The following is a 27,766-nucleotide window of genomic DNA, read 5'->3' as shown; positions in this document are numbered from 1 at the left end:
TGGGCAGATTTTGACTACTCTGTAAGCTGTGTTCACTGAAAAAACCCATTTTACTTCCCAAGAGTTAGAAAAGAAACAGAAAATGTTCACTTACAAAGCTACAACAGATTGTAAACAAGCAAATCCTAGAACCCATAGGAAATTTCTAGATGTAGTACAAAACTACAGCGTGAAAAGAATGATTACACGGGAGGAGAACAGGCATTTACAGCAGCTCTCCTCCCGTGTCTTCTGATTCCCATTACAAAACCTGTGGCTGTAGAGTCCAGGCACCGGCACCGCTGTCACGGAGCACCGGTGTTACTGCCGTCCCTCCTCCGTGTCCTGTGCCTCGGAGTGACTGGAAGGAGCTCCCTCCTGTCCCTGCTCCAGGCAGTCCTGCAGCTCTGGGATGCTGTTGGCTCGCAGCACATCCAGGTAGAGCAGGTAGTCCTGGAGGCAGGCTGGCAGCGGCAGCTCCCGGATCACACGCTCCGAGCGCAGGCGCTCGCTCCCCAGCAGGGACCGGATCTCCAGGCGGCACAGGTGGGACAGGGAAGGAAGGAAGGCTGGAAAATGGAATCCCAAGTCAAACACAGAGCAGCTCTTACTACACCAATATATTTACCAATAAAAAAGGAAATCAAGAGTGAACTTAATCTCAATTTTCCCAAATAACTCCTGTTTTTTAAACTCCAAAAACATCCTCATTAGCTTCAAGCATTCCAAAGGAAATATGATTAAATGACATTATCACTTGGACAACTTAAAATTATTACAGACTCTTTTAAAGAATCATTTCCTTTGAAAGGAATTATTAACAAAGACATCTAAGTGCAGTTTCTCAGTCACATAACACAAGACCTGCTTTTCTGAAGGCTGAACTATGAAAAATTCCTGCACAGCCTATTGAATCTTTTTGGCTGGTCACATTTTGATTATGTTTGATTTTTATGGTTTGCATTTAATTCCTGCCCAATGCTTACAAAACAGGACAGATGCCTCATTGGAAATACAAATCAAATCAGAGAAGTAAAACATAACTAAGTCATATTGTCATCTTCTCCTAAATGTCCCCATCTGCAGCCTGGAAGCTGGACACACGGAGACATTATTTTCCTGTCTGTATTCCTTACCAAAATGGCTCTTGGAAGTCCAAGTGAACTTCTCCTTGTATTGGGAAAGGTGTTGCTCCACAATTGGAGGAAGTCTGCTCCAATTCATGAACTCCAAGACAAAATTAAGGACATCCTCACTCATGGAGAAAATCCTGTGTAACAAAGACTTCTTTAAAATACCTTTTTAAAGTATTTGTAGATTACAGAATAAAAGACCAAAAAGCAACACATGTGATACACAAAGACAGTGACATTCATTCAGTGACTGAATAGCAAACTTGTGGTGTGTTTACTACAGCCTGCAGAAAATACAAATATTTCAAAACTCTAAGTTTAATCCTGTAGTGCCCAATTAAATTTAAAACATCACCAAGCTGTTGTTTATATGTGGAAAAACTTCAATAATAATAATAATAAAAAAATCTGACTGGAATTTTTGCCACATTGTGTTAAACAAAACAGTCTCAAACTGCATCCGTTTCCTCTCCTCCCAGCCTTGGCCCAGCTTCATTTCCCATTTGTTTCCCATCCCTCCTGACCTATTTCTCCCATTGAAATTTCTTCTTACCATGGCTGTATTAAAGTATCACACACACAATTTGCAGCTAAATTTGGGGGTTAAGTAGAGATGTTAGATATAAACTTGGGAAGTGACCCTTTATTGCTATTCTAGAGAAAGGCAATTTCCAGTCTGGCTTTCTTCCTAAAGAAAATTGTTTTACTGCCTCCAGACATGACGTGTGAATGATTTATTTCAGACTTTCCACAACCCCTCCCGTTCCTGATGGTGGCAACAGATTATCAAGGGCCATCCTGTAGCAGCTTTGCACATTAGCATGGGATGTTTGAGTTAAGAAAGACAAGGCTCCCTGCTTTACCAGAACCTGTGCATGAAATTCACGGGGTTGAAGCCAGCCAGGAGCAGGCAGGGCAGCCATTCCTTGTATTCCTTCTGCACTGTGCTGCTGTAGAGGATGAAGTCTGTTAATTCCTCCTCCGAGGGCAGGGAACAGCCAGACCTCAGGAAGCGCCGGAACAGAGCAAACTTCTTATGGCACAGGCAGTGAGCCAAGTTGATGCCACGCAGGGTGATGCCGTATTTCAGAAGGACATCAATGAACTGGTAATACCTGTGAGCAGAAGGAACAGGGCATCCCGTGAGCTTTGCCTCAGAAAGCACCCACCACTTGTTACATCTGTCTGCAATAAAACGTTTCAAAATGTTTTTATTCAAATCCTTCTATCATTACCCCCAATAGGGTAAGGACTGAGACTGTGACTGGTGCTGCCTTTTAGGGATTAGAGGGCACATTCCTCCACAGAAGGGGTGACATGTGTTACCTGCCTCGTTCACAGAGCAATCACCTGCTCTGCATCCCTTCCTAAATTACTTATTATAAAGCAGCACCAGGACAGAAAGGGAAAAATGGTGTCCAAGGACTTTTAAAGGCAGCTTCCTAGGAGCAGGCCAGGAACTAAATTCACTACTAACAAACCTTGTTAATTTAAATGGCAGCCATAAATAGATTATAAATAATATAAATATTTTATATAATTATATATCATTATTAAAAGATTTATTTATTATAAATAGATAAATAGAAATATTTATTTATTATAAATATTATAATAAATATTTATTTATTATAAATAAATAAATTTCAATCCATGTACAAAGAAATAATCTGTTAAAATCTGAGAGGATTCAAAAGCCGTTTTTGAAGATGTTTTCCTTAGTGCGGCAAGCGAGTCACACTCCAGGGCTTTACATTAATATTCCCAAGGAAATGGGAATAATGAGGAGTGTCTGCAAAGGGGGAACACACTGGCATTCTGGAAAAACGTTAGATGATAGAAAGCAGTTGAGGGAAGAAGGTGGAAACTACAGTTAAAAGCAAGTTAATTAAAGCAAATATGATTACGAATAACTCCAAAATAGAAGAGGTTTGCTTACTGCTTTTGGAAGATCATGCACATGGGGGACCTGCAGCCGAAGTCCAGGCACTCCTGAGCATCTGGGCTGAAGCCCTGCTTGAGCAGCATCTCCAGGCACTCGCCGTCCCCGCCGTACAGTGCAGAGTACACCGGGCTCACTTTGCCCTCGCCCTTGTCACACACCCGGTCAGTGACTGGAATCAGCAGCTCCAGTATCCTGCAGATGTTTAAAACCACTGCTTTCTGATCTCATTGCAATGACTGATCTTAAACACACAGCTATTTTTTCACAGGGTGAAAAAATAGCTGTGTGTTTAAGATTAGTTGCAGCTTTGGAAGAAAATTGTGTTTTTTCACTCTTGAATTTGCAGCTTTATCATTCCATACACAGACCCCCGGCAAATGTTGTGCTTTGGGATGGATTTGGGCTGGAAAGAAGTATTTTAGACCAAACCAGGGACAGCTACTTACTATTACCCATCAACTCTTTCTACAGCAACAGAACACCACTGCACACTAAATCCCAACTCCAAGCAAGTTTGGAAGCAAACTGTAAATGTGAGCTGCAAATGAAATGAATTCTTATTTCTATGAAACAGAAAAATCATTCTGTTTACACCTCACACTCCAGGCCACATCACATTAGTGACAAGCACCAGATCCTTTGCTGCTGGAACCTATTGGTGCTGCATAAGAGCTGCCAGTGATGTATCATCATTTATATATTTAAGTGCTGTCCATGTGTGAATCATGGAGTTCCTGAGAGATCCTTCTCCCCAATGGTCTACTCCCAAAACTTCCTTCCACTCTTGGCTCGCTGCTGTGGAACTGACTTGTATATCTGAAATTGGGCAAAGCTGCAAATGCATCTCTGGAAAGATTAAAGAAACTGTTTCTGTGGCTTTGATTTTTCTGGCTGGTCCAGCTAATTCAATATTTGCATATAATTACTTCTGCTACTTAATATAGAATTCTAATTAGCAGCTGTTCGAGTAATGTATAATGTATAACATGGTTATTTGCATTTTTAAATGGAAAAGTAAAATGGCCATGGAGTGAATTGGTATCTGGTTCAGCACTGTGGAAAACCCTCTAAATTCATTAGGTTATGGATCAAACCCAGGTTAGATGCTGAGTTAAAAATCATATAATCACAGAATGGGTGGGGTTGGGAGGGACCTTCAAGGTGATCCAGTTCTACCCCCTGCAATGGGCAGGGACACTTCCACTACCCCAGGTTTCTCCAAGCCCCATGCAACCTGGCCTGGAACACTTCCAGGGATGGCACAGCCACAGCTTCTCTGGGCACCCTGTGTGTGCCAGGGCCTCACCACCCTCACAGGGAAGCATTTTTCCCTAATATTTCATCTAAACCTACTCCCTGTCAGTGTGGAAGAAACTACTAAAGAGACATTTAAAATACAAAAATAATCAGAACTTCTAAACTACAGTTTGAACACTCAATTTTCCTCCCTTTTAGGGTTGAACTTCCTCCTTTGGGGATCAGATTTGTGTGACCAGGACCTTCTGTCTGAATGCCTCTCCAACCACCTACTTTGCATGGCCCATCTCAGCTGCTGCATGGATGGGTAACTGCCAGTTATCCTCGTTGCAGTAGAGGTTTGGGTCTGCCCCTGCAGCCAGCAGCAGCTTCACACAGTCCAGGTGTCCCTCCTGCGCAGCAATCAGCAGGGGAGTGGCCCTGTCCTTGGCCTGGCAGTTGACGTCCGCACCTGGCACAAGACAAAACCAAAGTCACCTCCATCAGTCATTATCCTCCACAGGGTGGCTTCAAATTCAGCAAGGTCTCCTCAGCAATAAGGAAATAAAACCTGTAACACTTGAAAAGATGATGTGCAGGAGCAGAGCCCCAGTTGCACTCAGTGGGAGCTGCTGGGAGGGAGCGTGGCCAGGGAAATGGAGGGTGGTGGTTACCGTGGGACAGAAGCAGGCGCAGACTCTCCAGCTGGCCATACTGAGCAGCCACAAACAGAGGGGTGATTCCAAAGTCATCACGGCAGTCCTTGCTGGCCCCTTTCTCCAGGAGCATTTGCATTATCTCAGTGCAACCCTGAAATCAGCGTTTTTATTCTCAACCAGCAGGAAAGCGAGGAAATGACACGACCCCTTTTCCCCCACATGATCCAGACAGAAATAATAAAACCCATGATATATATTCAATATCCTGAAGATGCACTTAAAAATTAATGGTAAAAGAAATTAGGCAAGTTTAAATTGATCACTTTTGCTCATTTACATGATAAAGTGATTTGTATGTGTTAGAACCATTAAGCCAACATATTTTTAAGTACAAGCTTATGACTGCTAGGGTAGGTTAGGAAAAATTACCTGACAAAAAATGCAATAATTATTAAATAAATAATTATCCCCCAGAATGCACCAGTTACACCAAAATTACATTATGTGCTCACAGGTTACCTGAAAGGAAGCTTGGTGCAAAGAATTCCATCCAGACCAAGAATGAGAACCTTCAATATTTGCTCCGTGTTGGAGCAGGAACTTGACAACCTCTGTATGTTTATTTTCAACAGCTTCCACAGAACAGTAATAAAAAGAAAAAAATCTTATTGAAGAATTTGAAAAAGAAATAATTTAAGTATTTGGATTTAAAAGCTCAAAAGGTCTCACTGCCAACTTCCTGAAACAATAATCACAATTCCTTTAAACTTGCCCATTATATACTGGCTTGCCCTTTATATTTAGATCCCCAAAACAGTGTTGGGGAATGGAAATGATGCCAAATTCCCCCAAACTTGGAAAAGAGTTGGAATCAAAGGTAACATGGCATGCATGATGTCTGGGTAGAGAGGCAAGTAAACCAATAAATGTATTTAATCAGATGATTTAGAAGCATTCAATTAAGTCAAACATAAGTCATAGAAAAAATGTTGAAATAATGGAGCTTAGTTGCCAGACTAGGAATGTCAAAAATAAGTCTTTTTACATAAGAATTAGGGAGGAATTATAAAAATCATAAAGGCTTTGAAACAGCCTCATACAGATGTAATCCTGAACCTCCTAAAGTTTTTCTGTGCTTGATGCAGAAAATATATTTGCTTTTATAATTTATAATTTGCTTTTATATTTTGTTTTAAAACATTGTCTGAAGCAGATTTACCCATAAACAAAAGGCTATTTCCACACCTCTGAGTCTAAAGCCTGTTTATTTAGGGCTACAAAAATATGCAACATGGCAGGCAAGTAAGAAACTCCGGTGAGTTTAAACTCGGAGAAACTTGAGTTTTAACTGGTGAGTTCAAACTCTGGGGCTTGAGGAAAGCTTGTGTCACCTAGGAAGAGTGGGGTGGTGGCAGATTCAGTGGTGACATTGTCCAGGTCAGCCCCAGCTTCCAGGAGAACCCGGAGACATTCCAAAGAGCCGTGACGGGCAGAGAGGTGCAGAGCACACATCCCTTCAAACGTCCTCGAGTGGATGTAGTCATCAGCTGGAGCTGCAGAGGAGCATAATGACAGGACAAAAGGGATATTTGGCAGTGAATTGCAAAATACAATCATTTTAAGAAAATAACAGAGTTATTCGAGATATGTGGCCTACGGAACACCCATGAATATGCTGTTATCACCTCAAGAATCACCCATGAATCCCAACATGTCAATTTCTACTTCCCACAGTCAGGAAACCACACAGAAAATCCCCAAACAAGGATAGGATAAATCTATGGAACTTGTATTTTCTATGACAGGGTAATTTAGCCCAAAATCACACTGTTTCCCATTAGGTTTTCCTTACCTGTATCAATGAGGAGCTTCAGGCACTCACTGGAATTGTGCGCTGCCGCTTCGTGGATGGGCAGCCACCTCCTGTTATCTGGGACATCGACGCTGTATCCCCGATTTATCAGTTCCCTCAAAATCTCAACATTGCCTTCTCTGGCTGCAAGGCCCACGGCCGAGCACCTGTCGGAATAGGCTTCTGTGAAATCCATCCCTGGCAGGGAGCTCTGCAGCAGGAGGAAAGGAGTAGAGGGGGAAAAAACAAAGAGAGATGTGTGTTGGCACAATATAGATATGAGGGGGGTTCAGTTTGTTTAGCAGAGGATTTGGTTTGGTTTGTAGGGAGATGGTGGTTTGTCGGGCTTAGGGAGAGGTAATTGCCAGGTGTGAAAAATGCCAATGACATGTTTTTAAAATTTTTTAAAAGTTTAATAGTAATAAAATGGTTATAAGAATAGTAATACAATTAGAGTAATAATAATTTGGACAATTTGAATTAGGACAATATGAAACAATAGGAACAAAGAGTTATGGACATCCAGGTACCTTTTTCTGGGCAAAATAAGCCCGAAGAAGGACCCCCGTTAACAGAGGATTAACCATTAAAAGCAGCAGCCTGTTGCATATTCATACACCTCATACATGATGCATAAATTCCATTCAAACACAGGATTCTGTCCAGTCAGTGTCAACTTCTTCCTCTGAATCCTGACTGCACCTTCAGGACTGAGCAAGGCAGGAAGTTTCTTCTGATAATGGAGCAATAAATTCTCTTTCTCTGAAAGATTTAGGTGTCCTGTGGCTGCTATCTCAGTGCGAGTCCTTTCTTTAGAAAAAAAAAGTATCCTACGTAGCACAGTTTCTATTTTAACATTTTGTTATAACCTAAAACTATATTTAACACACTATTTGAGAGAATTAACACAGCATTACTTTCTAACAAAAACACATACAATATTCATTTTAATATTTGCGAAAAGCCAATAATAAAATATGCATTTTTCACACCTGGGGTTGTGAGAAATTAAACCAAATTTATCACAGGGTGGGCTGGGGAAGGTCGTTTGTGGGTTTTGAGGGGAGGTGGTTGAGGTTTGAGGGGAGGTGGTTGTTTGGAAGGTGTTTGAGGATTTAAGGGGAGGTTGAATTGGAGGAGAGATGGTTGTTTATGGGGTTAAGGGGTGGTTCTTTGTGGGGTTTGAAGGCAGAGGTGGTTGGGGGCTTTGGCGCAAGGTGATTGTTTGGGGGGATGCGGTTGTTTGCAGGACTGGGGGGCGAGGCAGGTGCTTGGGGGAGGTCGTTTGTGGCTTAGGGACGTGGTCGCTGGTGGGTTTTCGGGGTGACGGTGTCTGTGGCCTTGGCGGAGGCTGTTCGGGCCAAGGAACGGCTCCCGGCGAGCCGTCACAGCGCCGGCCCCGCCAGGCTCCGCCGCCGCACCGGGGCCGCCGCCTCCGGCCGGGGCCGCCCCGCGGCTCTGCGCAGGCCCCGCCGGGCCGGGCCGCCATGTGGGTGTTCGGCTACGGCTCCCTCATCTGGAAGGTGGATTTCCCCTACCAGGAGAAGCTGGTGGGGCGCATCCGCGGCTACAGCCGGCGCTTCTGGCAGGGCAGCACCGACCACCGCGGGGTGCCGGGCAAGGTGAGCCGGGGCCGGGGGGAACGCGGCCGCCGCGTCGGGCCCGGCTTCGGGCCCTGCCCCGCGGCCGGAGCCGCCCGCAAGGGCTGCACAGAAACCCAGGAACACAAAGCCCTTTAAAGAGGGCTCCGAAATGCCCGCATTTGTCATTAAATGCCTTCGGTGAGGGGCGGATGTCAGGCTGCGCACAGCGAATATGACCAGCCAGAATTATTGATCCAAGTAACCCCCGGCTGTGTTTTAACTTATTTTACTCTCAGGTGAAAATTCATGGATTAGGAAATACCTGAAGTTCTAAAATTCTTCACTGTTTGGAAAGAGAAAAAAAAAAATAGCGAGAAAAAGAAACTAAAATTCCAAGTGGACATTCCCAGTGTCATATGTTTTTAAGCCACGGGGATAAGGTATAGCCTGCACCCAGGTAACTCCACTGTAAAACCTGAGGCGGTTTTAAGAGAGAAAAAGCATCAGGATTATTTTAAAGAACACATCTTGCTTCTTGGAAGGTTCCTGTTGAAACAACAGTCATTAGAATATCAAACACCATAAAATAACTTGCACAGAGCTCAAAGAACACAGCCTGAGCCGCCACTGACACACATTCAAGAACAGCAACAAGGAAAAAACAGCTCTTAAAAATATACAGCAAATTACTTGCTAGCTGCGTTTTAAAAATATTTTCAGAGGATTATTCCCAGTAGTACAAACAGTACTTAATTCCTCTGATCAATAAGTATTTAGTAATTTATTTCTTAATGTTTGTTTTGGGTAGTTCCAGGCAAGACAAGGACTTTGCAAGAAATTAAGTAAATATCCTGCCCTTCCTTAGGCAAACAGATCCTTCTTCCTTCACACAGCCCACCTGAAGTTCTCCTCAGTACTGCCTTTCATATTAAATCAAATCAGATTTAAATGAATTTAATTAATTTAGGCTACAGTTACAGACATTCCTAGTAAGTAAGGACAAGAAAGCTGATTTCCATCCACCACAGAATGTCTCTTTAATCCATAATTACAAAATTCACAAAAATCTTCGTGACCCATTGCAAGTGCACAAGTTAGAGAACTATCAATGACTGGGAAAAACAATCCAAAAGGAACACTGAAGTTATCTTTGGTGTATCATGGGAACAGACTCATTTCTCCTCAGGAAATAGGAGTCATTTAGTGTTCATGTAGCTTTATTGCCTTATTTTATCAGTCAGGTCAGGAATAAATTGCTCACGCTGGGAGAGAACTAATTTGATACCAAAAGCAGCAATTTTAAACTGCAGATGTAGTTCAGCACAGGGTTTTATGTTTTAAAGTTTTATACAACAAACTTCAACTATTTTATTTCCAGTATGTACATACTGGCTCCTTACTTTTTCCTACAAGAATTAACTTCCTGGGGAAAACAAGCCATTTGGAAGGTATCCTCCCTCTGTCCAGTGAGGCTCCAAGGCCTCCTTGAGGATAGTTTTACATTAATGAAACTCTTAATTATCACTTTTGTTGTATTGTTAATTAATTGTCACTGTTTTTAATTGCAGTGGAATTGAGTCTGGACAGCACATGTAAAGCAAGAACATTCAAACCCTCCCAATTTCTGACTGCCTTTAATTTTTGTGTCACAGGCACTGTCCACCCAGAATTTAACATGTTGTTTATTTTATCTAATACACATCCCAAGCTACTCTACAAAAATACTTACAATGGATCTGGACCTTACTGGAATTGTGCTGGATTAGTTCTCTGAGAGTTTCATTCCTGTTCCTTGTTTTTTTCTCGTTTTGGTTTGGTTTTGCTCATGATTTAGGGCAAAAGCCTCTGACTGAATGATGATTTCGTCTTTTAAATTTTAGCCTGGAAGAGTTGTGACCCTGGTTGAAGATGCTGAGGTACAGTACTGTTGTACAGAATGTCCTGTTGCATTTCCACTCATTAATTTTTGCTTTTCTACGAGCAGATAACTGTCTTATCTTAAGGGAAAAGTTCTCTCAGTGTTTCCCAGAGTTACACCAATGATTGTTTCAAATAATCAGTATAAACTGGAAGTAGTTTGGGTCTGTTATTACCACAGGGATATTTTAAAGTATATTCTGGAATAATCACTTTGGCTATCCAGTTGTGAGATGCAGAATTTGATAGAAAGATATATCAAACATACATGATTTGATATCAGCATTGAATGATAAATGTAATTGCTTTAATTTCAGCTTTACAAGGCTTGACCAAATTGTGAAGGTATCTCAGCACACCACACCAGTTCAGGTGTGTAACAGGTGTAGGTGACCCTCAGGTCCTTACCAAACTGTCACTAAACACAAGGAACCTGATCAAAATTCCTTCAAATTCAGCATTATTTAAATTTGTCATTTTCAGACATAAATTTTATGAGGTCAGGGGGAAACTCTGTGTCCGTTTTGCCAGCTCCTTAGTGGCCTGTACCGAGGCTATTTACTACTCCAGATATTAACAAAACAAGAAGTTGCTCTGTTAGGAAAACCTCAGCCTTAGCAGAAAGAGGATGCTCAGTGTTTTCACTGATAATTGCCTGAATAAAGCAAATTCAGCATTATTTAAATTTATCATTTTCAGACATAAATCTTATGAGGTCCGAGAGAAGCCCTGTGTCCGTTTTGCCAGCTCCTTAGTGGCCTGTACCGAGGCTATTTACTACTCCAGATATTAACAAAACAGGAAGTTGCTCTGTTAGGAAAACCTTAAATGCAGAGAATAAACCATTTTATTGTAAAGGAAATAATTCCTTCCCTTGGCTGCTGATGTCAAGCCCTGAAAACCAAAGCTCTGGGCACTCTGACTCAAACAAGCCATAACCCATCAGTGCTCGTTTTAATTTTTAATCCTAATATAAAGAATAACCCCAAAATAGCAGAAAGAGGATGATCACTGATGATTGCCTGAATAAAGCAGGGACTGAATACTTTGGGACTCTTACAAACCCTGCAAAAAGCAGCAGAAGGGCAGGAAATCACTTTCCTGAAAGCTTTGCCTGAATGCAAGGATTCCCGAGTATCCCTCTGACCACCTCTCCTCGGCCAGGGCAGCGTGTGGGGCGTCGCCTACCGATTACCAGCCGGCCAGGAGGGAGAGGTGAAAGCCTACCTGGATTTCCGGGAGAAGGGCGGCTACAGGACCACCACGGTGATCTTCTACCCCAAGGACCCGTCGGTGCAGCCCTTCGACGTGCTGCTCTACATCGGCACCCGCGACAACCCCAACTACCTGGGCCCCGCGCCGCTCGAGGACATCGCGCGCCAGATCCTGGGCGCCGCCGGGCCCAGCGGCAGGAACACCGAGTACCTGTTTGAGCTGGCCAACTCCATCAGGAACCTCGTGCCCGAGGATGTGGACGAGCACCTCTTCTCCTTAGAGACACTGGTCAAGGAGCTCTTGAGCAAGCACCAAAATCTCAACTGTCTGTGAAGTGACCTCGTAACAGGCCTGGTTCTGGTGTTCTGATCCCTGGGAGGAATGCTCCTCTGCATTGTGCTGTCCTAATTAGTGCTGCATATCTTAATTAATGCTGCATTCAGAATAGGAGTTGGTTACTTAAAACTGCCAAAATCATTCTCCCATTCTTTCTCAAGAAAGGAGAGCAATGAAAGTCTTCTAAGTTCAAATCCAAATATCTCGGCTTTTCATCCAAAGACTACACCTCAAGACAACCACCTAAACTTCTCTTTATGTTTTATTATTATTTCAGGTTTAAAATAAATCTTTAGAATATTTTTGGGGTCAAAATTGGCATGCAGAGACAAGTTCCTTAAGATTTAAGTGATAGTTTGTTCTGGTCCTAGACCACAGTGCAGGAATTTTAAGTGGTTGGCCTAAATTGTGTAGTAGAACATTTATATCAACATTCAACTCCTCTGAAATGAAGTTACACCACTGAATTAGTCATCTCACCCTTTATATGTTACTTTATCCTTAAATGCAGAGGATAAACCATTTTATTGTAAAGGAGATAATTCCTTCCCTTGGCTGATGTCAAGCCCTGAAAACCAAAGCTCTGGGCACTCTGACTCAAACAAGCCATAACCCGTCAGTGCCTCGTTTTAATTTTTAATCCTAATACCAAGAATAACTCCAAAATACTAAAATTAACTAAGAGCCTGACTTGAAGTCACAACACAGCAAGAAGAGCAACTTTCATCTCTGTTACTTCAGGTGCTGTTGTGGCCCCCATCTCTTTGAAAATCCCAGCTGCAAGGATAGATTTTAGTTTCACCAACAGAAGGTAATTAAGGGAGGAACCCTCTCTCCAGTAACCTTAGGGGTGTGTATGGACATCCCAAGAGGGTTGGGAAGCCCCAGTTTAGGCTGGTAGGCTTCCTGATGCAATCCGTCCCAACATGGACTTGTCATGCTCCTCAAAACTCTTTATTTTTATTAACTTTTAACCAAGTATATTTTTATATCTTAATATAAATGGTCCTGTTCCAAACACCACATAACATCCTGTTTTCCCATCCAGGGAATGTGTGTTTAGTAGCAGCCTGGAAGCCTGGATTCTGCATCAGTAATTGCAAAAAAAGTGTGGTTTTCCCCTAAAAAAGGTTGACCTTTCCTGTTCTTTACATCTTCCTGGTTTATATTTGTGAAGATAAAAGTGTGCAATGGCACTCTCTGCTTTCTTGAAAATTCTTTATAGGTTTAAAAATTCTTTCCTCCAAGACTTATCCTTGTTCCTTAAAAGAGGGCAGGGGATCCAGAACCATCAGGGCTGATCCTCCCTTTAAAATGCTAATTATTTAAGTACTGTGATTCTGTGTAGCTCCACATTCTCTGTCTTTGCCTCCAAGATTTTGTTGGTTCTTTGCTTCTTAAATGCATAAACCATTGCAATAATACACGTTCCTGTGTAGGATTTCAGTGCAATAAAAAAGCATTACAATGACTAACGAGGTTGGAAATTTCCAGAAATGTTATGTTTAAAGTGTGTCTGTGTGAGGGGGGGACATCAAGGTGTGTGTTCATTGTGCCTCGCTGTAAAATTGTTCTTGGGACTGAGAGTGACAACACACATACAAACTGTGGCACATTAGGGATTAATTAAAGCATGGGAAATATAAATAGATACATTTGTTCTTGCTGTGTGGGATTAAAGCCACTGCTCTGCCCCCAGCTTTGGTCCCTACCAAAAGCCTTCCAGATCTGCTACCTTAAAAATTTTAGGCCATTTAGGCTTCCTTTTTTTCCTGACTGGTTAAACTCAGTCTCTATTTATGCAAATACAGATTCATATCCGTAGGCTTCACTACACAACCACGCATACAAAGCCACTGCTAAACGTGTTCTCAAACGGTGTCTGGGGAAACAACAGGCACATCCATGACTGTTTACAGAAGATAATGCAGAGAGGAGGGAGAGGGAAATCCAGACTTAAGGGTTAGCATCCATCATCTCCAAGGTATTTTCCAACCAGAATAACTCTAAGGCTCTGTAATAAGGGCATTCTCTGTAGCATGGCAAATTAATTTCTCACTCTTACACATCCTCCAATTATTTATCTGCTCCATGTTTCCCATGGATCAGATGGGACTGGCCTAACCTGCTCTGATGTGAAGACTGTTTGGGTTCTCAGGTGTATAGATATACACACACACACACAGGTGTATAGAGAAACACACAGAGGAGCCCCTGAAGTGCTCTTTTACCCTCATAACCTCGTACCTGTTGATTATGTTTAACCCTTAGCGCTGCCACTGATGACCGAAGTTAATTACTCGCATACCATTCCCCCCCTCCTCTTACTCGCCCCCATTTTACCCCTCGCTCACTCATTCCCTCATTCACACTCCTGCCTCCCTCACATTCCTCCCTCACACTCGTTCCCTCACTTACACTCCTCATTCAAATTCCTCACTCCCTCACGCTTCTACTTACTCGCTCACTCACTTCACTCACTAAATTACTTCCATCGCTCACTTCCATCACTCCCCCACCCCGGTCCTTGTCCCTCTCCGCGCCCGGCCCCTCACCTGCGGCGGCGAGCGCTGCCCCGGATGCCGCTGCTGGCGGCGGGCGCTGCCCCGGTTGTTGATCGCGGCTGCCGGAAGCCGACGTGGCGGCGGCGCGGCGCGGCCTCGGCGGAGCCGCCGGCCGGCATGAGGGGCTGCGGGCTGCGGCCGCCGAGCCCGGCCCCGGCCCCGCGGAGGGGCTGCGAGCTGCGGCCGCCCTGCCCGGCCCCGGCGCTGCTCTGCGGGCTCCTGGCGGCCGTGGCCGCGGTGGCCGAGGGCGGCCGAGCGCTCCCGCAGCTCAGCGACGACATCCCGTTCAGGGTGAACTGGCCCGGCACCGAGCTCAGCCTGGTGAGCTCCCCCCTCACCGCAGGGCCCGCACGGCCGCGCCGCCCGCGGAGGGGCTCGTAGCCGCCTCGGCGATCAGGGGGGCTCGGGTGGGGCTGGCCCGCCGCCGGAGGGAGCCCGGCGGCTGGGAGAGAATCCCGGGGGATTCTGTGCCGAAAGCGGAGGGGGGAGAGCTGGGGGTGAAGGGGGATGGCTGGGGCTGGGGGCTGTAATAAAGGTCTGAAATGGGAGAGCAGGAGTGAGGGGGGGCATGGAGGGGATTGGGGATCTGGAGGGGATCGGGGATCTGGAGAGGATCGGGTATCTGGAAGGGCTTGGGCATCTGGAGGGGATCAGGGACTGGAATCTGGAGGGGATCGGGCATCTGGAAGGGATTGGGGATCTGGGAGGGATTGTGGATCTGGAAGGGATTTGGGATCTGGAAGGGATCGAGGATATGGTTGGAAGTAGAAGGTCCGAAGCGAAGGCAGCAGCAAGCAGCTCCCAGCCAGCTAAACCACCAAACTCGAGTCTTGTGGTATAATTAAATCCCAGGAAATACTCTGGGAGCTGAAACTAATACAGTCTGGAGCACCGCTCAGGAATTCAGGGGTGTTTCTAATGAGTAGCATTAAAAAGCCCCTGCCTGGCTGATACATGGGTTGGTTATTTTCTCAGCCGACCACTGGTGTCTTGTACAAGGAGGACAATTACATCATCATGACCACTGTGGATAAAGAGAAGTACAAGTGTCTCCTGCCATTGATAGCCAGTGGCAACGAGGTGAGTTCAGGAGTTATTCTGTAAATATAAACTGTACCTGAGTCTTTACACTGTCAGTCTCAATATCATGAGATGTCCTTTTGTTGCAGGAAGAAGAAAAGGACTATAAAGGTCCTACTCCAGGGGAACTGCTGGAGCCTCTCTTTAAGCAAAGCAGCTGTTCCTATAGAGTATGTTACTTTTGTTCTGTTCATTAAATGCCAATTAAAAGGTTACAGGCCAGTCCATGTCAAGGTTTTAGGGTAGTAAATGAGATACTAATACAGTCTGAAACAAGGTCTTTAAAATTTTATGCCTTAATATTGCTGACAAAATTCTGTGTGATTAAAGATGTCAAAATTCAGATAAATAGGTAGCTATGGTAGCAGTTAAAATATGAATTTTTATTTTTTAATTTAATTTTTTCCTTTGTTTTATTTGTGTGAAAGTCAAGGAAGTGTTTTCTGTTGTGTTTGTTTGGGCAACACTGAGACCACTCGCCTGTGCTCTTGTTTTTGAGGGTGCTCAAGCCAACATCTGAGTGGTTTTGTGGTGTAAAGATAATTTTTAAAATGTATTTTATTTCTCAGATTGAATCTTACTGGACTTACGAGGTGTGCCATGGGAAGCACATCCGTCAGTACCACGAGGAGAAGGAAACGGGGCAGGTAGGCTGCTCACAACCCCCTTCCCACTGGCACAGTCCTGCTGAACTCCTCCAGCAGACTTGAGTTTCTGCAATAATTTAGCCACGATTCCATTTTCCTCATGCAGAAAACCTGCATCTTTATTGTACAGGACATATTTTATAGGATTATCAGAAGGCACTGTGTCAGATCTTACTGGTTGACAACATACACTTAGTTGACTGCTCAGTACATGGTATTTTGCATATCTATTAAACTTCTGTATTTTTAGTTAGTTTACATACTTCTTTACTGATTCTTATGAGACAGATCTCTTGTTATTACAGATGCCATTTGTTCTTCACCCTAGAAGCAGATTGTTGGGTTAATGAACTCTCATTCCCAAAATTATTTTTTATAGGAACTTGCAAGCTGTCTGCACTTAAAAGTGACAGACTAGCTTTGGCACTTTAGCAGAGCAAGGCCTGATTTCATGAGGCCTTTCTTTTATAACTTCTTTTATCTGTGTGCAACATTGAATTCCCTGAAAAAACTTAGAAAGTGGTAACTGATTTGTTTTTTTTGATTGTAGAAAATAAACATCCAAGAATACTACCTGGGGAATATGATAATGAAGAACCCGTTGTCAGAACCAGGTGTGTTTTAGATTATTTCATTCTGCTGATAAAGAAATTTTTGGGTTTTAATTATTGCTGTCTGACCAGTTTGAGAGCCATTTTTTCAGGGAACCTGGCACAGATCCTCAGAAATATTCAAGTGCCTAGAGTGGGACTTGGGTGGAAATGAGGTCGCTGAGCCCCAAGCTCAAGGGGCAGTTTAGAATAACTGATTTTTGGAGCATTTTTTGCCTGTAAATTAGTTGAAAGAAGTCTTCCAAATCCACAGACTAAGTGTTCATTCAGAGTTGAACAGAACAGGACAGAACAGAATTGAACAGAAATAGAATAGAAAAACATCACCTAGGCCGGGGTGTTTGTTTCATTGTAGGCCAGTGTGTGAAAGGCAGACACCATTGTTTTCCTGGAAGTGATGAGCTGCAATGCTGCAGTCTCTTGGGGGGATTTAGTGCTGTTCATCCTGCTTCTGGATCTCTGTCTGCAGCCCTGAGTGAGGGATCTTAGTCCTGGAAAGAACCAGGGCTTCAGAACGTGCCTTGTTTGGCCTTTCTGGGTGGGTGGGTGCAGTCTCTGTGCAGGGGTGCCTCGTTCTGCTGCTGCTGCTGCACAGAGCACAGAGTGTTTGATCTGAGTCACCCTTTTTGTGGGGCTGGATGTTGAAGCCTGATGGGACCTCAGGTGACCATAGCTGGGGCTGTCAGGCTGTTGTCCCTCTGCCCTTCCTGCTTAGGTGGCAGATTGTGTCCTGTGTCCTTTCCCTGCTTCCTATCTGGCAGCTCCTGCTCCTTCCAAAGCACCTGCTTGTTTCCTGTCCAATTCCCACCCTTCCCAAACAGCTGCAGTGACGTGTTCTGCAGCCCTGCCTCGGTGTCAGGGCTGGATTTGGCCTGTCCTACCAGCTCCAGGTGGTTTTGTGATGAACTGAAGTGTATTTTGCTCTGTTTGCTGTGGGCCTCAGATCACTGGTTATTTCCTTTCTTTCCTCTTTTGCACCTGCAAGTGGCTCTTGGCAGTGTATAAAGCACCAGCAAATACACAAACCAGAAAAGCTTCTCTGTGAAATTCCTTTTGTTTTTTTTTTCAAGTGCAGAAACTTACCCCATTCTTAATTATTCCCTAGATCAAGAAGAGAAGGAAAATTCCAAAGACGGTGCAAAAGAGGCAAGTGAAAACCATCTGTTTTAACTTCTGCCATCAATAGTGGATTTATAGTGCAATTTATATATGATCATAGAATCCCAGAATGGGTTGTGTTGGAGGGGACCTCTGAGATATCCAGTGCCACGGACACCTTCCACTATCCCTCATCCTGCCTGGCCTTGGACACTTCCAGGGATGGGGCAGCCACAGCTTCTCTGGGGAACCTGTGCCAGGGCCTCCCCACCTTCACAGGGAGGAATTTCTTTCTAATATCCAATCTAATGATAAGATGATGTAATTAGTCCCCTCCCAAAATGAATATCAAGAAATGGAACTGTTCCTGAGCTGCACTTCTCTTGCTTTTAATTATCAGTCCCAGCTCAGAAAATTCATTTAGTCTTGCTGCTCAAATTACTTACACTCATCAAAGCCCTACAGCACAAAATCCCTAAGAGATGGAGCTGACTTGCTGACCCATCCCATAATAGTCTGTGTTTCCCTTTCCCCTTAGAGGACTTCCCCACTTGTTTAAGCCCCAGAACTCAACCCTTGAGCAGCTGGTTCTATAGCAGAGCAGTGGAGGTACCTGAAGCAAGCTAGAGTTTGGAATTAGTGAGAGCAGGTTGGACTTTGTTGCCAGTTCCCCTTAATTTTCATGCTGAAATGAAGTTTTTGTGTCTGTGGCCTTTGGAAGAGCCCAGGTTGTTTTGTGTTCTCAGCAGTACCCAGGCCTGAGGAGCATTTTGAAAGTCAAGTGGGGGCAGAACGGGGCTGTTCTGGTGGCAGTGGCAGCTGTGCCTCTTGGAAAGCCAAGAAAACCAAGTGTTTTGCAGTGCAGCTTTTTTTCCTTCAGCTTCAGAGGAAATGAAGTCCTTTATTGCCTTTTTCTTGGGCAGTATTTATGATGCACTTGCCATATCAGGATTTCCTGGAATCTCTTATCAGGCAAGGGCGTGTTGGTTCCTTAATCTCGTGAGTGTCTTCACTGGTGGTGGAGCAGTTTCTGGGAGGAGTCAGTGGCCTGGGACAGGGTGACGTGGCTTGAAAGCCAGAGCAGGTGAGGGGCAGAGAGGTCCTGGATCCCTGGGGTGTCCTGACCCCAGGAAACACCTCTGTCTTTTAGCACAGACCCCTGCCTGTTCAGCACTGAAAACCCTCAGCAGCTCAAGCAACACGGGTAAAAAAGAGTCAGTTTATGGGTTTGGGCACTTTGGGAAGCCAGGGACTCCAGCTAATTTCAGGATAGAGATTTACCACTTTAGGGAATTAATGTCTTAAAGAGGGAGCTGGATGAAACACGAAGGAACAAACCTGAAGGGAGCAGACTGGAAGTTGTGACAAAATGGGATTTACATTGTACACCATTAACTTCTTTAGCCACACCCACCAGTGCTGTGGGATCCTCTGGATAAGGAGCAGCCTGGGCTGGGAATGCTGAGAGGTGTAGTGCAGGTGCCAGGGTGACTTTGCAGAAGTTTTTTGGGTTCTTTAGGGCCTGTTGCTGCAGGTGATGAGCCTGGCAAACCCAGTTTGGGGGTGAAACACCCCAGGAAACACCTGAACGGTTTGGATGTTGCAGAAACACTGAGCAGCCACACTGGGTCTGATTTTAACCTGGTAATGCTTGCTCTGCACACAGGAATAACATTTTTTGTTTCAGAGGAGTCTCAGGAGCTATCCTGTGGTTATGACCTGTTCCTTTCCCTCACCCAGATCCCCACAAAGAACATTGAAGGGCAGATGACTCCCTACTACCCTGTGGAGCTGGGCAATGGCACTCCCTGCAGCCTGAGGCAGAACCTGCCCAGGTCCAGCACAGTGATGTACATCTGCCACCCCGAGGCCAAGCACGAGATCCTGTCCGTGGCAGAAGTCACCACCTGTGAGTACGAGGTGGTGATCCTGACCCCGCTGCTCTGCAACCACCCCAAGTACAGGTACAGTGCCCAGAGCACCTCTGTCTCCTCCTAGTTTGGGGTTTCTTGAGGGATCATCTTCATGGTATTTGAAGACTGCAGATACCATGTGTGTACGCTTTAAAAGTCTATAAAACCAAAAAGTATCTTCTCCAACCATAACCTTGACCTTGACTTTAGCTCCTCCCAACACGAGGAGCTCTCTAGAAGCCATTTCCTTATGGAGAACTCACAATTTCAGTGTTATCTTCCAAAAATGAAGTGTAGGTTTCTTGTTTCCTCCCCTTCCCTGAACTGTACCATGTATCTGAGGGACCCCCTGGGTCTATGGACCTTCCAAGGGATGTAAAGAGAACTGCGAAGGGAATGTGCTATATAGACAAGGGGGGATAATGGACAGGATTCCTGGATTTACACAGATGTTGGAATAAGTGAGTATTTAATCAGAGATCTGAAACAGGCCACAAGGCCTGAAGGCAAAATCCTGAATTTTGTAAACACGTGGCAGTTGGAGTTACTAAGTGCTAAAAACATTTTTAATGTTTGGTATCCACTGTAAACTTTCTCATGTGGGTGGGTTTGGTCATACTCTGTTATCTGTGGCACTGTTATCTCTTTAATGTGTGAGTCTTTTCAGCCTCTGTAGCAGTAGGAAAAAAACATAGAAAGTGCACAGGGAAACTGTTCTGTTGCTTGATAAGGACAAAATCTGGAGCTGCTGCCTCCTTCCAAAGGGTTCCTGGCCACCAGCAGGAAACACTGAAAATAAACACACAGGATCATCTTTCCCCCCTTATGTCACCTTGGTAAAAAAGGAAAGGTGGAGGTGGCAGCCTGGGAATGCTGCCCAGTGACATCACAGGGATCACAACCCAAATTCCAAGTTCAGTGTCCCTTTTTTTCCTGTTGTGTGTTCCCAGAACAGCCCTGAGCAGTGCCTCGGCCTCTGGGGCTTTCCCTGTACACCTGGCATCTCATCCAGGGATGCACCTGCACCACCTGAGCAGCAGCAGATCCAGAAGCTCAGAGCACTGAACCGATTCCTGTACTTGAAGGTGTAACAGTGACATGTTCTTAACTTGCTGGGCAGGTTCAGGGCTTCCCCTGTGAATGACATCTTCTGCCAGTCCCTGCCAGGATCCCCACTTAAACCCCACAACCTGGAACAGCTGGAGAAACAGCAGGAAATGCTGAAGATGCCTTTTAGGAGGGTTAAGGAGGTAGGATTTGTGTCATTTACTTTCCATCTTTAAGACATCTTGTAAGATGATGTCAGTCTTTCATTGGTCTTTAAGCTTGTTGAAACCATCTGTAACTCACCCTATTTGGAAGCAAAACAGAGCAAGTGTGGGCTACTGATTTAAATTTTTGTAGCCTTTGTAGCCTACAGTTCACAAATGTGTGAAGATTTTGAGTGGAATTTTCTTTCTTTCAGCTAAAATTGCCCAAAACAGCCAACCTGATTCAGTGTTCAGTAACTTCATACAACTTGTAAGACTTTGTAAGGGACTTAATTGTATCCTTTAATTGCAGGAAGAAATGCCTTCAACGAAGGAAGAGAAATTCTCTTCCATCCACAAGCCTGTGGCTGTTGGGAGCCACCAGCTGCTAACGGTGGGGACAACCCACATCTCCAAACTGACCGATGAGCAGCTCATCAAGGAATTCCTCAGTGGCTCCTACTGCTTCCATGGGGTGAGCAGCAAAGCCATGTGGAATAAAGCTATATGGAATACATCCTAATTTGTGTACTTGTTTAGTTTTTATCTTTAATTTTTCTGTTGAAATAAAGTTTATTTGAGCAGACAGTGAAATGAAAGTAGGTAACAAAATTAGTCATGAAGGATTTTTGTTAACTAACAGATACATAGTTTTACAGCTCAAACAGCTGGTTTAAAGTCTGGAGGGAAAGGATGGGTTTGTTTTGGGGTGTTCTGTTTGTTTTAGGGGTTCTTTCTGGTTCTTTCTAACACTGAGGTTGTTCCTCTCCCCAGGGCGTCGGCTGGTGGAAATACGAATTCTGCTACGGCAAATACGTCCACCAGTACCACGAGGTGTGTTCAGAGAGTTCTGATCATTCCTTTAAGTTCCTGTTAAGAAAATACAATCCTCTGGACACAGTGTAGTGATCAGCTTTTCCTGTTTTAGGATAAGGAAAGTGGCAAGACCTCCGTGGTGGTGGGTACGTGGAGCAAGGAGGAGCACATCGAGTGGTCGAGGAAGAATGCGGCCAGGACCTTCTACCTGCGAGAGGATGGCACCCAGACAGTCAGGTACCAACCAGGCTCTCACACCTGGGACACAGGGCCCAGCCCTCTGAAATTTGGGTTATCAACAGGTGAAATAAACTGCCAAGAGCAGCATGTTCAGATTTACCCCCCAGTCAACATCACAAATAAGGAATTCAGCACTTCGGATGTGGCACAGAGAGAAATCTTTCAACACTGAACAACTCTTTCCCTCTGCAGTAACTGCAATACAACCTATTGCTGTATAATAATACAATAGCTATATAGAACAGTAGTATAATATACAGTATAATAATACATAGTATAGTACATTATACTTGTTGCTATTTGTTAGTATATTAAATACTTGACCAATGACGAGGTGCTGGATCGCACCACTGAACTGACTGCTTTAAAATTGTGTGTGATACTTCCAAACTCTTCTATTCTGATCTTTTGTGGCAGGATGGTGTCTCATTTCTATGGAAATGGAGATGTTTGTGACTTGACAGACAAGCCAAGGCAGGTGACTGTGAAATTGAAGTAAGTGGACTTCTACAAGGTGATGTTTTGTGTCTGTTTCCTGGGTCAGAGGGGAAAGCTGCTGCTGGTGTCACAAGGCTCAGAAGGCCATAGCTGTTAACTTAATAAAATGTTGCAGACAGCAGTGAAATACATGTTACTGTGTGCTTATTGGCTACCAACCTCCCAATTTTTCCTCTATTTTCAGATGTAAAGAATCAGACTCCCCTCACGCTGTGACCATTTACATGTTGGAGCCTCACTCTTGCCAATACATCCTTGGGGTACGTACAGACACGCCCTGAGGTCAGGGCTGGCAGTAGGGCACATCTCCAGGATTATGTTTAAGGTGGCCCCTTTCTCCCAGTGACTGTTCCCAAGATTCCTGCAGGGCTGAGTTCATGGTTTGGTCTCTCTGTTCCAGGTGGAATCTCCAGTCATCTGTAAAATCCTGGATACAGCAGATGAATATGGGCTCCTCTCAGTGCCCAGCTGAGGACAGCAAAGCCCCCAAGGCCAAATCCTGGCATTTCCATGGGAACAGTGTCTGTGAGCTGACAAAGGCCTCACCAGCACAGCTCTCCAAGCTGAGGGACTCGTGAACCACTTTGTGTATAACTATGTGTATATAAGAGCTTATTGATAAACTTTTAATGATTAAAACCTTGTCTTGCACTTCCTGCCTGGCTCGTGTGTGGCACGTTCCCCCCTCGTTGATGCCATTGTTAAGGTGTAAACTCAACTCAGAAAAGGCACTGAAAAATAACTGAAGCTTCAAGGGAGGAGTTCAGCTGCCAACAGAAGGAAAAAGTGAAGCCAACACTTCCAGCTCAGGAGCCACAGCACCACTCATGGTTTTCGTACTGTTCCTGCTGCCTCCCAACACCCATGTTACCTCACTGTAACTGCTGGGAATTGTATTCTCCTGTCACTGTACCTCACCCCTCTTCAGCTGCTCTTTCTGCCCTGCTTCCCAGGACATTCAGTTTATTTATTTATATTTAACACTGTAAGGACAATTATTTTGCTGAACATCCTTCCTGACACCAGGTCCAGTTCCCCATAGTGTGTCTACCTCGCCAAGAACATTTGGGAAGTTTTAATTTGCTGGCATTAGACATTCCTAGAAGTAAGTTGGGAGGGATCAGATAAGTTGAAATGTTGCTGACAGGAGGATCTGAAGTAGATTTAGATTATATTTTTGAACAAGTTTGTAATGGCCAACACCCAGCAGAGCCTGGAACGTCTGGGGCTGTAGCAACAGTGTCCGGTCAGCGCGTGTTGGTCACTTCCCTGTGCCCACCACACTTCTCCTTTCTGCAGCCCTTGTGCAAGGCATAGGAATTTCTGATGGCTGCAGGGCAGGAACCTGCCACCCTCGTGGCAGATGAGTGGGGAAATAATGCCCAAAATACTCCCCTGGGCTGCTGGACTGTCTGGGTGAGACATTATAGTGTCTCACCAAGCAGAAAACCCAAACAGCAGCAGCAGCATGATTTGGCATTTAAATTGACACTGCTCTTGCTCATATCCTGATTTCTGAGGCTCAGCAAAGTGGCAGAGGGAGCTGGAAAGGGGGAAAAATCTTTTACATGGATAATTTCTCAATGGAACAGTCTTGTACCCAGAGTCCCCCATTCCCAGCCTTCCTGCCTGCCAGAGGCATCAGCAGCCAGCACAGAGCAGGAAAAGATGGAATCATTTCACCTTCTGCTGCCTGCACAAGGGGCTGGCTGGACCCCCTTGTTGTGGATCCGAGCTGCACAATCCCTTGGGATGGTTTTATTCTGGATCAAGGTTGCCCTGATGAAAGGCTGGAGCCACCCAGCTCTGGGCAGCCTCAGCATCCCTCAGGCTGTGCCAAGGAAGGGAACACAACACAGTCGCTCTTCCTGCTCATCCCTCCCTCCTTGTGGTGATTAGATCAGAGGGCAAGCCAAGAACAGTTATTTTGTGGAATGTCAGAATTCCCCACATGGAGGGGAACTCCCTGGAGGAAGGGGGAAGCACATCCCTGACTCAGAAGTCACAGCACCTGGTGCCTCCCAACAGCAGCTTTTGCCATGATGTGACCAAACAGGTTCTTGGCAAACCCTCGACTCGAGGGTTTCCTCAAGGTGTTCCTCAGCCTTGACTTCCCCTTGCACAGGAAGCTCCACGCTCACAGCTATTCCTGCCTGGAATCTGGGCTGCCCCAGCACCCACATCCACCTCCAAAAGAAACATGTTTTGCTCCCCCTCCTCTCCCATTCCCTCCTGACCAACAGCTGGCTTAGATTTGCTCCTACACCTTCAGGGAGTAGAGCTGTTTCACACAGACAAGTGCATTTCCAGGTCATCAGTACCTTATATTTTTATACAGCACCTAAATCCAAGCCCACCTTAATAAGAAAAGCTCCTGTGAGGTCTGGCCTCCTCAAAGCTGGTGCTGATCCTGTTTGGATTTGAGCAGCTCCTGTGCAGGTTGAGCTCTCCTCCATTAAACAATATTCCCAGTGCACAAAAAGCCTTTCCCTGCAGAGAGAGACAGAACAAGTGGCACATGACCTGTTTTGGGAATTAATGCACTGGTCCTGCTCTTGGCCACATGGTGTGGACCTTCCTTGCTCACTCAGACCTTTCTTATGTCCTGCTCTTGCCTCAATTCCCAAAATAAGAGGTTGCTTAAAAAAATGCACAGAGAGGGTATTGGATGAAGTAAATGACAGAATAATTCCAGCACAGGAAGTTGGTAGAATAACTCTGCTTGTACCAGAAAGCTGCCTTTTTAACTTTGTCCCTTCCAACCAGGATTGAGTCTCTCTGGGATTTTGCTGGCCCCTGAGCTAGGATGAAGCTGTCCCATCTTCCCAAAGCAAAGCACAGCCCAAGGCTCATGAGCAACACCACTGTATTCAGCTGGAGAATTCTCCAGTTACAAGGCCTCACCCTATACTGACGGCAGGAGCAAAAAACCCTCCCTGACATCCCAGCTTATCAATTTCCTGTCCCTTTTATCAAAGAAGGTTGGGATCTGTCTGAAGAAGGGACGACTGTGGGGCAATTCCCAGAACCTGCCGCAGCAGGGAAGGGCGTGGTCAGACCAGACAGACAACCAGCATAAACCACCTTGGGTTTTCCAGCCCCCAGGGCTGGACAGAGGGGCCTCTGCCCTGCTGTGAGAGTTTCCAGTCACTGCTGGTTGCAAAAGAGTGGAAAAAACCAAAATTGGATGCGAGATAAAGGCAAGGTCTGGCCCCAGTGAAAGCTCCAGGTAATAATTTAGAGTAAGGTTCTAATCCAGGTGTCCCTGTGGGGCATCAGCTGACCCCAGGATGTGTGATGGCCTCTCCTCTGACCTCCTTCCCCACTCAAGCTGTTTTTACATTATTTTCTTTGAGGCAGAGGCAAAGGTGAAGTTACAGTTGATGTCATTTCATGGTTATGAGGAGTTTGAGTGCCTTTGGTCACCAGAATGGGCTAACAGCAAGCGTAACCTGAATTTCTGAGTTAATGAAGGCGGAGTCAGCTTTGTCTGGATCATTCCTTTGGCTCTGTTCTCCTTAGCAGTGTTGTTTTTGACAGAGCATGACCACAGCACCAGGGTGTTGCTCCATTCTTTGCTCTGTGTTCTCCTGGAAGGATCACTCCAAGCTCCCTCGGCATTCCTACAGTCTGTCCCTGCTGGATTCCGGCCAACCCATGCCCTCCTTGCTGAACTCGGTTTCTCACTTTTTCCCTCCACCTGTGATGCTGAGGCCGAGGCAAACCTCGGGACCACGCTGTGATGCATTAAACGAGCAACTTCCACCTTTTATTTCCCCCTCGGGCAAGGGTTGGGCAACGCCCGAGTGCGGCGCGAAGAGGAAAACTTGGTGGATTTCACCGGGGAGCATCATCTCCGGCACCTCCTCCTCCTCCTCCTCCTCCTCCGCCGGGCACAGGGGAGGGGGCGAGGCTGGGCGGCCCCGGGGTGTCCCCTCCGCTCCCAGCTCCACAAAAGGCACCCGAGGCAGCAGAAAGGGAGGAAGGAGCACCCAGGAGAGCAGGTACGGGGTCAGAGGGGTGGGAGCGTGGCTGGAAGCGAGGAGAGAGCTGTGCGATAAATTAAAATGCTTATAAAATGCGATAAATTAAAATGCTCATACCCCGGGGGTTCCTGCGGGACGTGGCGTGGGCTGGGTGTCGCAGACATCTTTCATGAAAAATCCTTTCTTAGGATTTTTCCTTGTGAGAGGCTGCAGTTTCAGCAACCAAAAGTGAACAATGGTTATCTGCTGCTGTAGAATGCAACAGGTAGACCCGTGACTGGTCTCCTGTAGATGTTTGGATTTACTGACCACTCATGGCAGAGCTGGCTCTTGCTCTGTCTGAGACACAGATCTTTGTTTTTCATTCTTTTCTATTCTTAGCTTAGCTAGCTGCTGAAGAAACTTCTTCTTTTCTATTTCTTTTTAGTATAGTCTTTATGTAACATATATCATAAAATAATAAATCGAGCCTTCTGATCATAGAGTCAACATTCTCATTTCTTCTTCATCCTGAAAACCCTTGTGACCACGGTCACAGGCTGGGGGTCCTGCTGGCAGTGGGGACAGAGCTGGGAGGTCACTGGCGTCCCTTCCCTTCAGTTAAAGCTGGTGGGCAGCAAAGGGGACTGTGGTGACACGGGTTATTCACATGGAGCTCTGCACCTGCCTTTGCAGGGAGCGGCTGGGAGCAGCGGGGACTGTCAGGGACTCGTGACAGTATTCCCGGCGCTGGCAATGCTGTGGGGCACTGGGGCAGTGACACCTCCTGTCTGGTCCCATATCCTGCTCTTCCAAGAAAACTTACTCTGGCAAGAAAGGCCAAACAAATGGTCACTGGTAAATCCAGGGCAGAGCAAAGCTCCAGGGGCTGGGCTCAGGGGAAGATCCGGGATCACACAATTACGTGGAGCTCCCTGGGGTGACACTGGAGCGGCTGAACAGGTTTTTTTTTACTTGGTTGCTGTGCACTGGGATGGGAGACATAAAACCTGAATCCCACAGAGCCATGAAGGGCATTTCAAATTGTCTTGGTTGGAAAAGACAGGTGTCTGCTAAGGAAGGCAGGAGCCTCTTTTAAAATGGAAAATGCAAACCCCCTTCCTCCAAATTATTATAATTTGATATGGACTTCCAGCAAATTTGGATTAATTTTAATTTGTATTCATTAACATATTATAATGATGGATTTAACATTTATTTTCTCCAGG

At 45.3% G+C, this 27,766-nt stretch overlaps 3 protein-coding genes and 1 long non-coding RNA gene across 8 annotated transcripts; 2 read left to right on the top strand and 2 right to left on the bottom strand.

Moving 5' to 3' along the window:
* Window positions 1-31: 31 nt before the first annotated feature.
* On the bottom strand, window positions 32-14,482 carry ASB3 (ankyrin repeat and SOCS box containing 3). 3 transcript variants are annotated; one of them, XM_071451974.1, is made up of 10 exons: window positions 14,411-14,482; window positions 6,805-7,015; window positions 6,344-6,505; window positions 5,472-5,584; window positions 4,968-5,103; window positions 4,588-4,765; window positions 3,052-3,249; window positions 1,976-2,227; window positions 1,116-1,249; window positions 32-548 (listed from the first exon to the last, which is right to left on the bottom strand). In XM_071451974.1, exons 2-10 carry the CDS (start codon window positions 6,998-7,000, stop codon window positions 301-303), a joined length of 1,617 nt encoding a protein of 538 aa, XP_071308075.1. In that variant the 5' UTR covers window positions 7,001-7,015; window positions 14,411-14,482; the 3' UTR covers window positions 32-300. The 3 variants fall into 3 exon arrangements, with proteins under 3 accessions (XP_071308075.1, XP_071307905.1, XP_071307989.1); XM_071451804.1 differs by lacking the exon at window positions 14,411-14,482 and adding an exon at window positions 14,316-14,338; XM_071451888.1 differs by lacking the exon at window positions 14,411-14,482 and adding an exon at window positions 14,316-14,338 and having other exon boundaries at window positions 1,982-2,227.
* Window positions 8,187-13,330, top strand: CHAC2 (ChaC glutathione specific gamma-glutamylcyclotransferase 2). 2 transcript variants are annotated; one of them, XM_071452224.1, is made up of 3 exons: window positions 8,213-8,426; window positions 10,268-10,303; window positions 11,469-13,330. In XM_071452224.1, the coding sequence occupies exons 1-3, from the start codon at window positions 8,292-8,294 to the stop codon at window positions 11,850-11,852; spliced, it is 555 nt and encodes a 184-aa protein (XP_071308325.1). In that variant the 5' UTR covers window positions 8,213-8,291; the 3' UTR covers window positions 11,853-13,330. The 2 variants fall into 2 exon arrangements, with proteins under 2 accessions (XP_071308387.1, XP_071308325.1); XM_071452286.1 differs by lacking the exon at window positions 10,268-10,303 and having other exon boundaries at window positions 8,187-8,426.
* On the top strand, window positions 14,420-23,223 carry ERLEC1 (endoplasmic reticulum lectin 1). Of its 2 annotated transcripts, XM_071451595.1 has the most exons (14): window positions 14,420-14,740; window positions 15,395-15,499; window positions 15,589-15,669; window positions 16,069-16,146; window positions 16,697-16,760; window positions 17,863-17,903; window positions 19,596-19,819; window positions 20,889-21,018; window positions 21,332-21,493; window positions 21,793-21,852; window positions 21,947-22,071; window positions 22,492-22,569; window positions 22,757-22,832; window positions 22,973-23,223. In XM_071451595.1, exons 1-14 carry the CDS (start codon window positions 14,435-14,437, stop codon window positions 23,042-23,044), a joined length of 1,602 nt encoding a protein of 533 aa, XP_071307696.1. In that variant the 5' UTR covers window positions 14,420-14,434; the 3' UTR covers window positions 23,045-23,223. The 2 variants fall into 2 exon arrangements, with proteins under 2 accessions (XP_071307696.1, XP_071307776.1); XM_071451675.1 differs by lacking the exons at window positions 16,697-16,760; window positions 17,863-17,903.
* Window positions 15,879-17,867, bottom strand: LOC139602579 (uncharacterized). Its single transcript, XR_011683328.1, has 2 exons — window positions 16,898-17,867; window positions 15,879-16,854 (listed from the first exon to the last, which is right to left on the bottom strand). It is a non-coding gene; the product is annotated as an uncharacterized lncRNA (long non-coding RNA).
* Window positions 23,224-27,766: the final 4,543 nt, after the last annotated feature.

The sequence above is a fragment of the Agelaius tricolor genome, unplaced genomic scaffold (genome assembly GCF_023055355.1).
Source record: "Agelaius tricolor isolate 1412-34295 unplaced genomic scaffold, bAgeTri1.0.p SCAF_1, whole genome shotgun sequence".
Lineage (NCBI taxonomy): Eukaryota > Metazoa > Chordata > Aves > Passeriformes > Icteridae > Agelaius > Agelaius tricolor.
Note: the sequence above shows the minus strand (reverse complement) of the source record. Positions and strands in the feature narration are given on the sequence as shown.

What these genes read in the sequence shown, in the direction of transcription:
- ASB3 (XM_071451974.1), bottom strand. Translation starts at nt 7,000, where the DNA reads ATGGATTTCACAGAAGCCTATTCCGACAGGTGCTCGGCCGTGGGCCTT. An exon ending in GCTGAGATGGGCCATGCAAA is followed by an intron (nt 3,250 to 4,587) that starts GTAGGTGGTTGG and finishes AAACATCTGCAG; the next exon opens with GATACTGGAGCTGCTGATTC. An exon ending in GACTTCCAAGAGCCATTTTG is followed by an intron (nt 549 to 1,115) that starts GTAAGGAATACA and finishes TCCATTTTCCAG; the next exon opens with CCTTCCTTCCTTCCCTGTCC.
- CHAC2 (XM_071452224.1), top strand. Translation starts at nt 8,292, where the DNA reads ATGTGGGTGTTCGGCTACGGCTCCCTCATCTGGAAGGTGGATTTCCCC. An exon ending in ACCGCGGGGTGCCGGGCAAG is followed by an intron (nt 8,427 to 10,267) that starts GTGAGCCGGGGC and finishes TTTAAATTTTAG; the next exon opens with CCTGGAAGAGTTGTGACCCT. An exon ending in CCCTGGTTGAAGATGCTGAG is followed by an intron (nt 10,304 to 11,468) that starts GTACAGTACTGT and finishes CTCCTCGGCCAG; the next exon opens with GGCAGCGTGTGGGGCGTCGC.
- ERLEC1 (XM_071451595.1), top strand. Translation starts at nt 14,435, where the DNA reads ATGCCGCTGCTGGCGGCGGGCGCTGCCCCGGTTGTTGATCGCGGCTGC. An exon ending in TGATAGCCAGTGGCAACGAG is followed by an intron (nt 15,500 to 15,588) that starts GTGAGTTCAGGA and finishes CTTTTGTTGCAG; the next exon opens with GAAGAAGAAAAGGACTATAA. An exon ending in ACGTCCACCAGTACCACGAG is followed by an intron (nt 21,853 to 21,946) that starts GTGTGTTCAGAG and finishes TTCCTGTTTTAG; the next exon opens with GATAAGGAAAGTGGCAAGAC.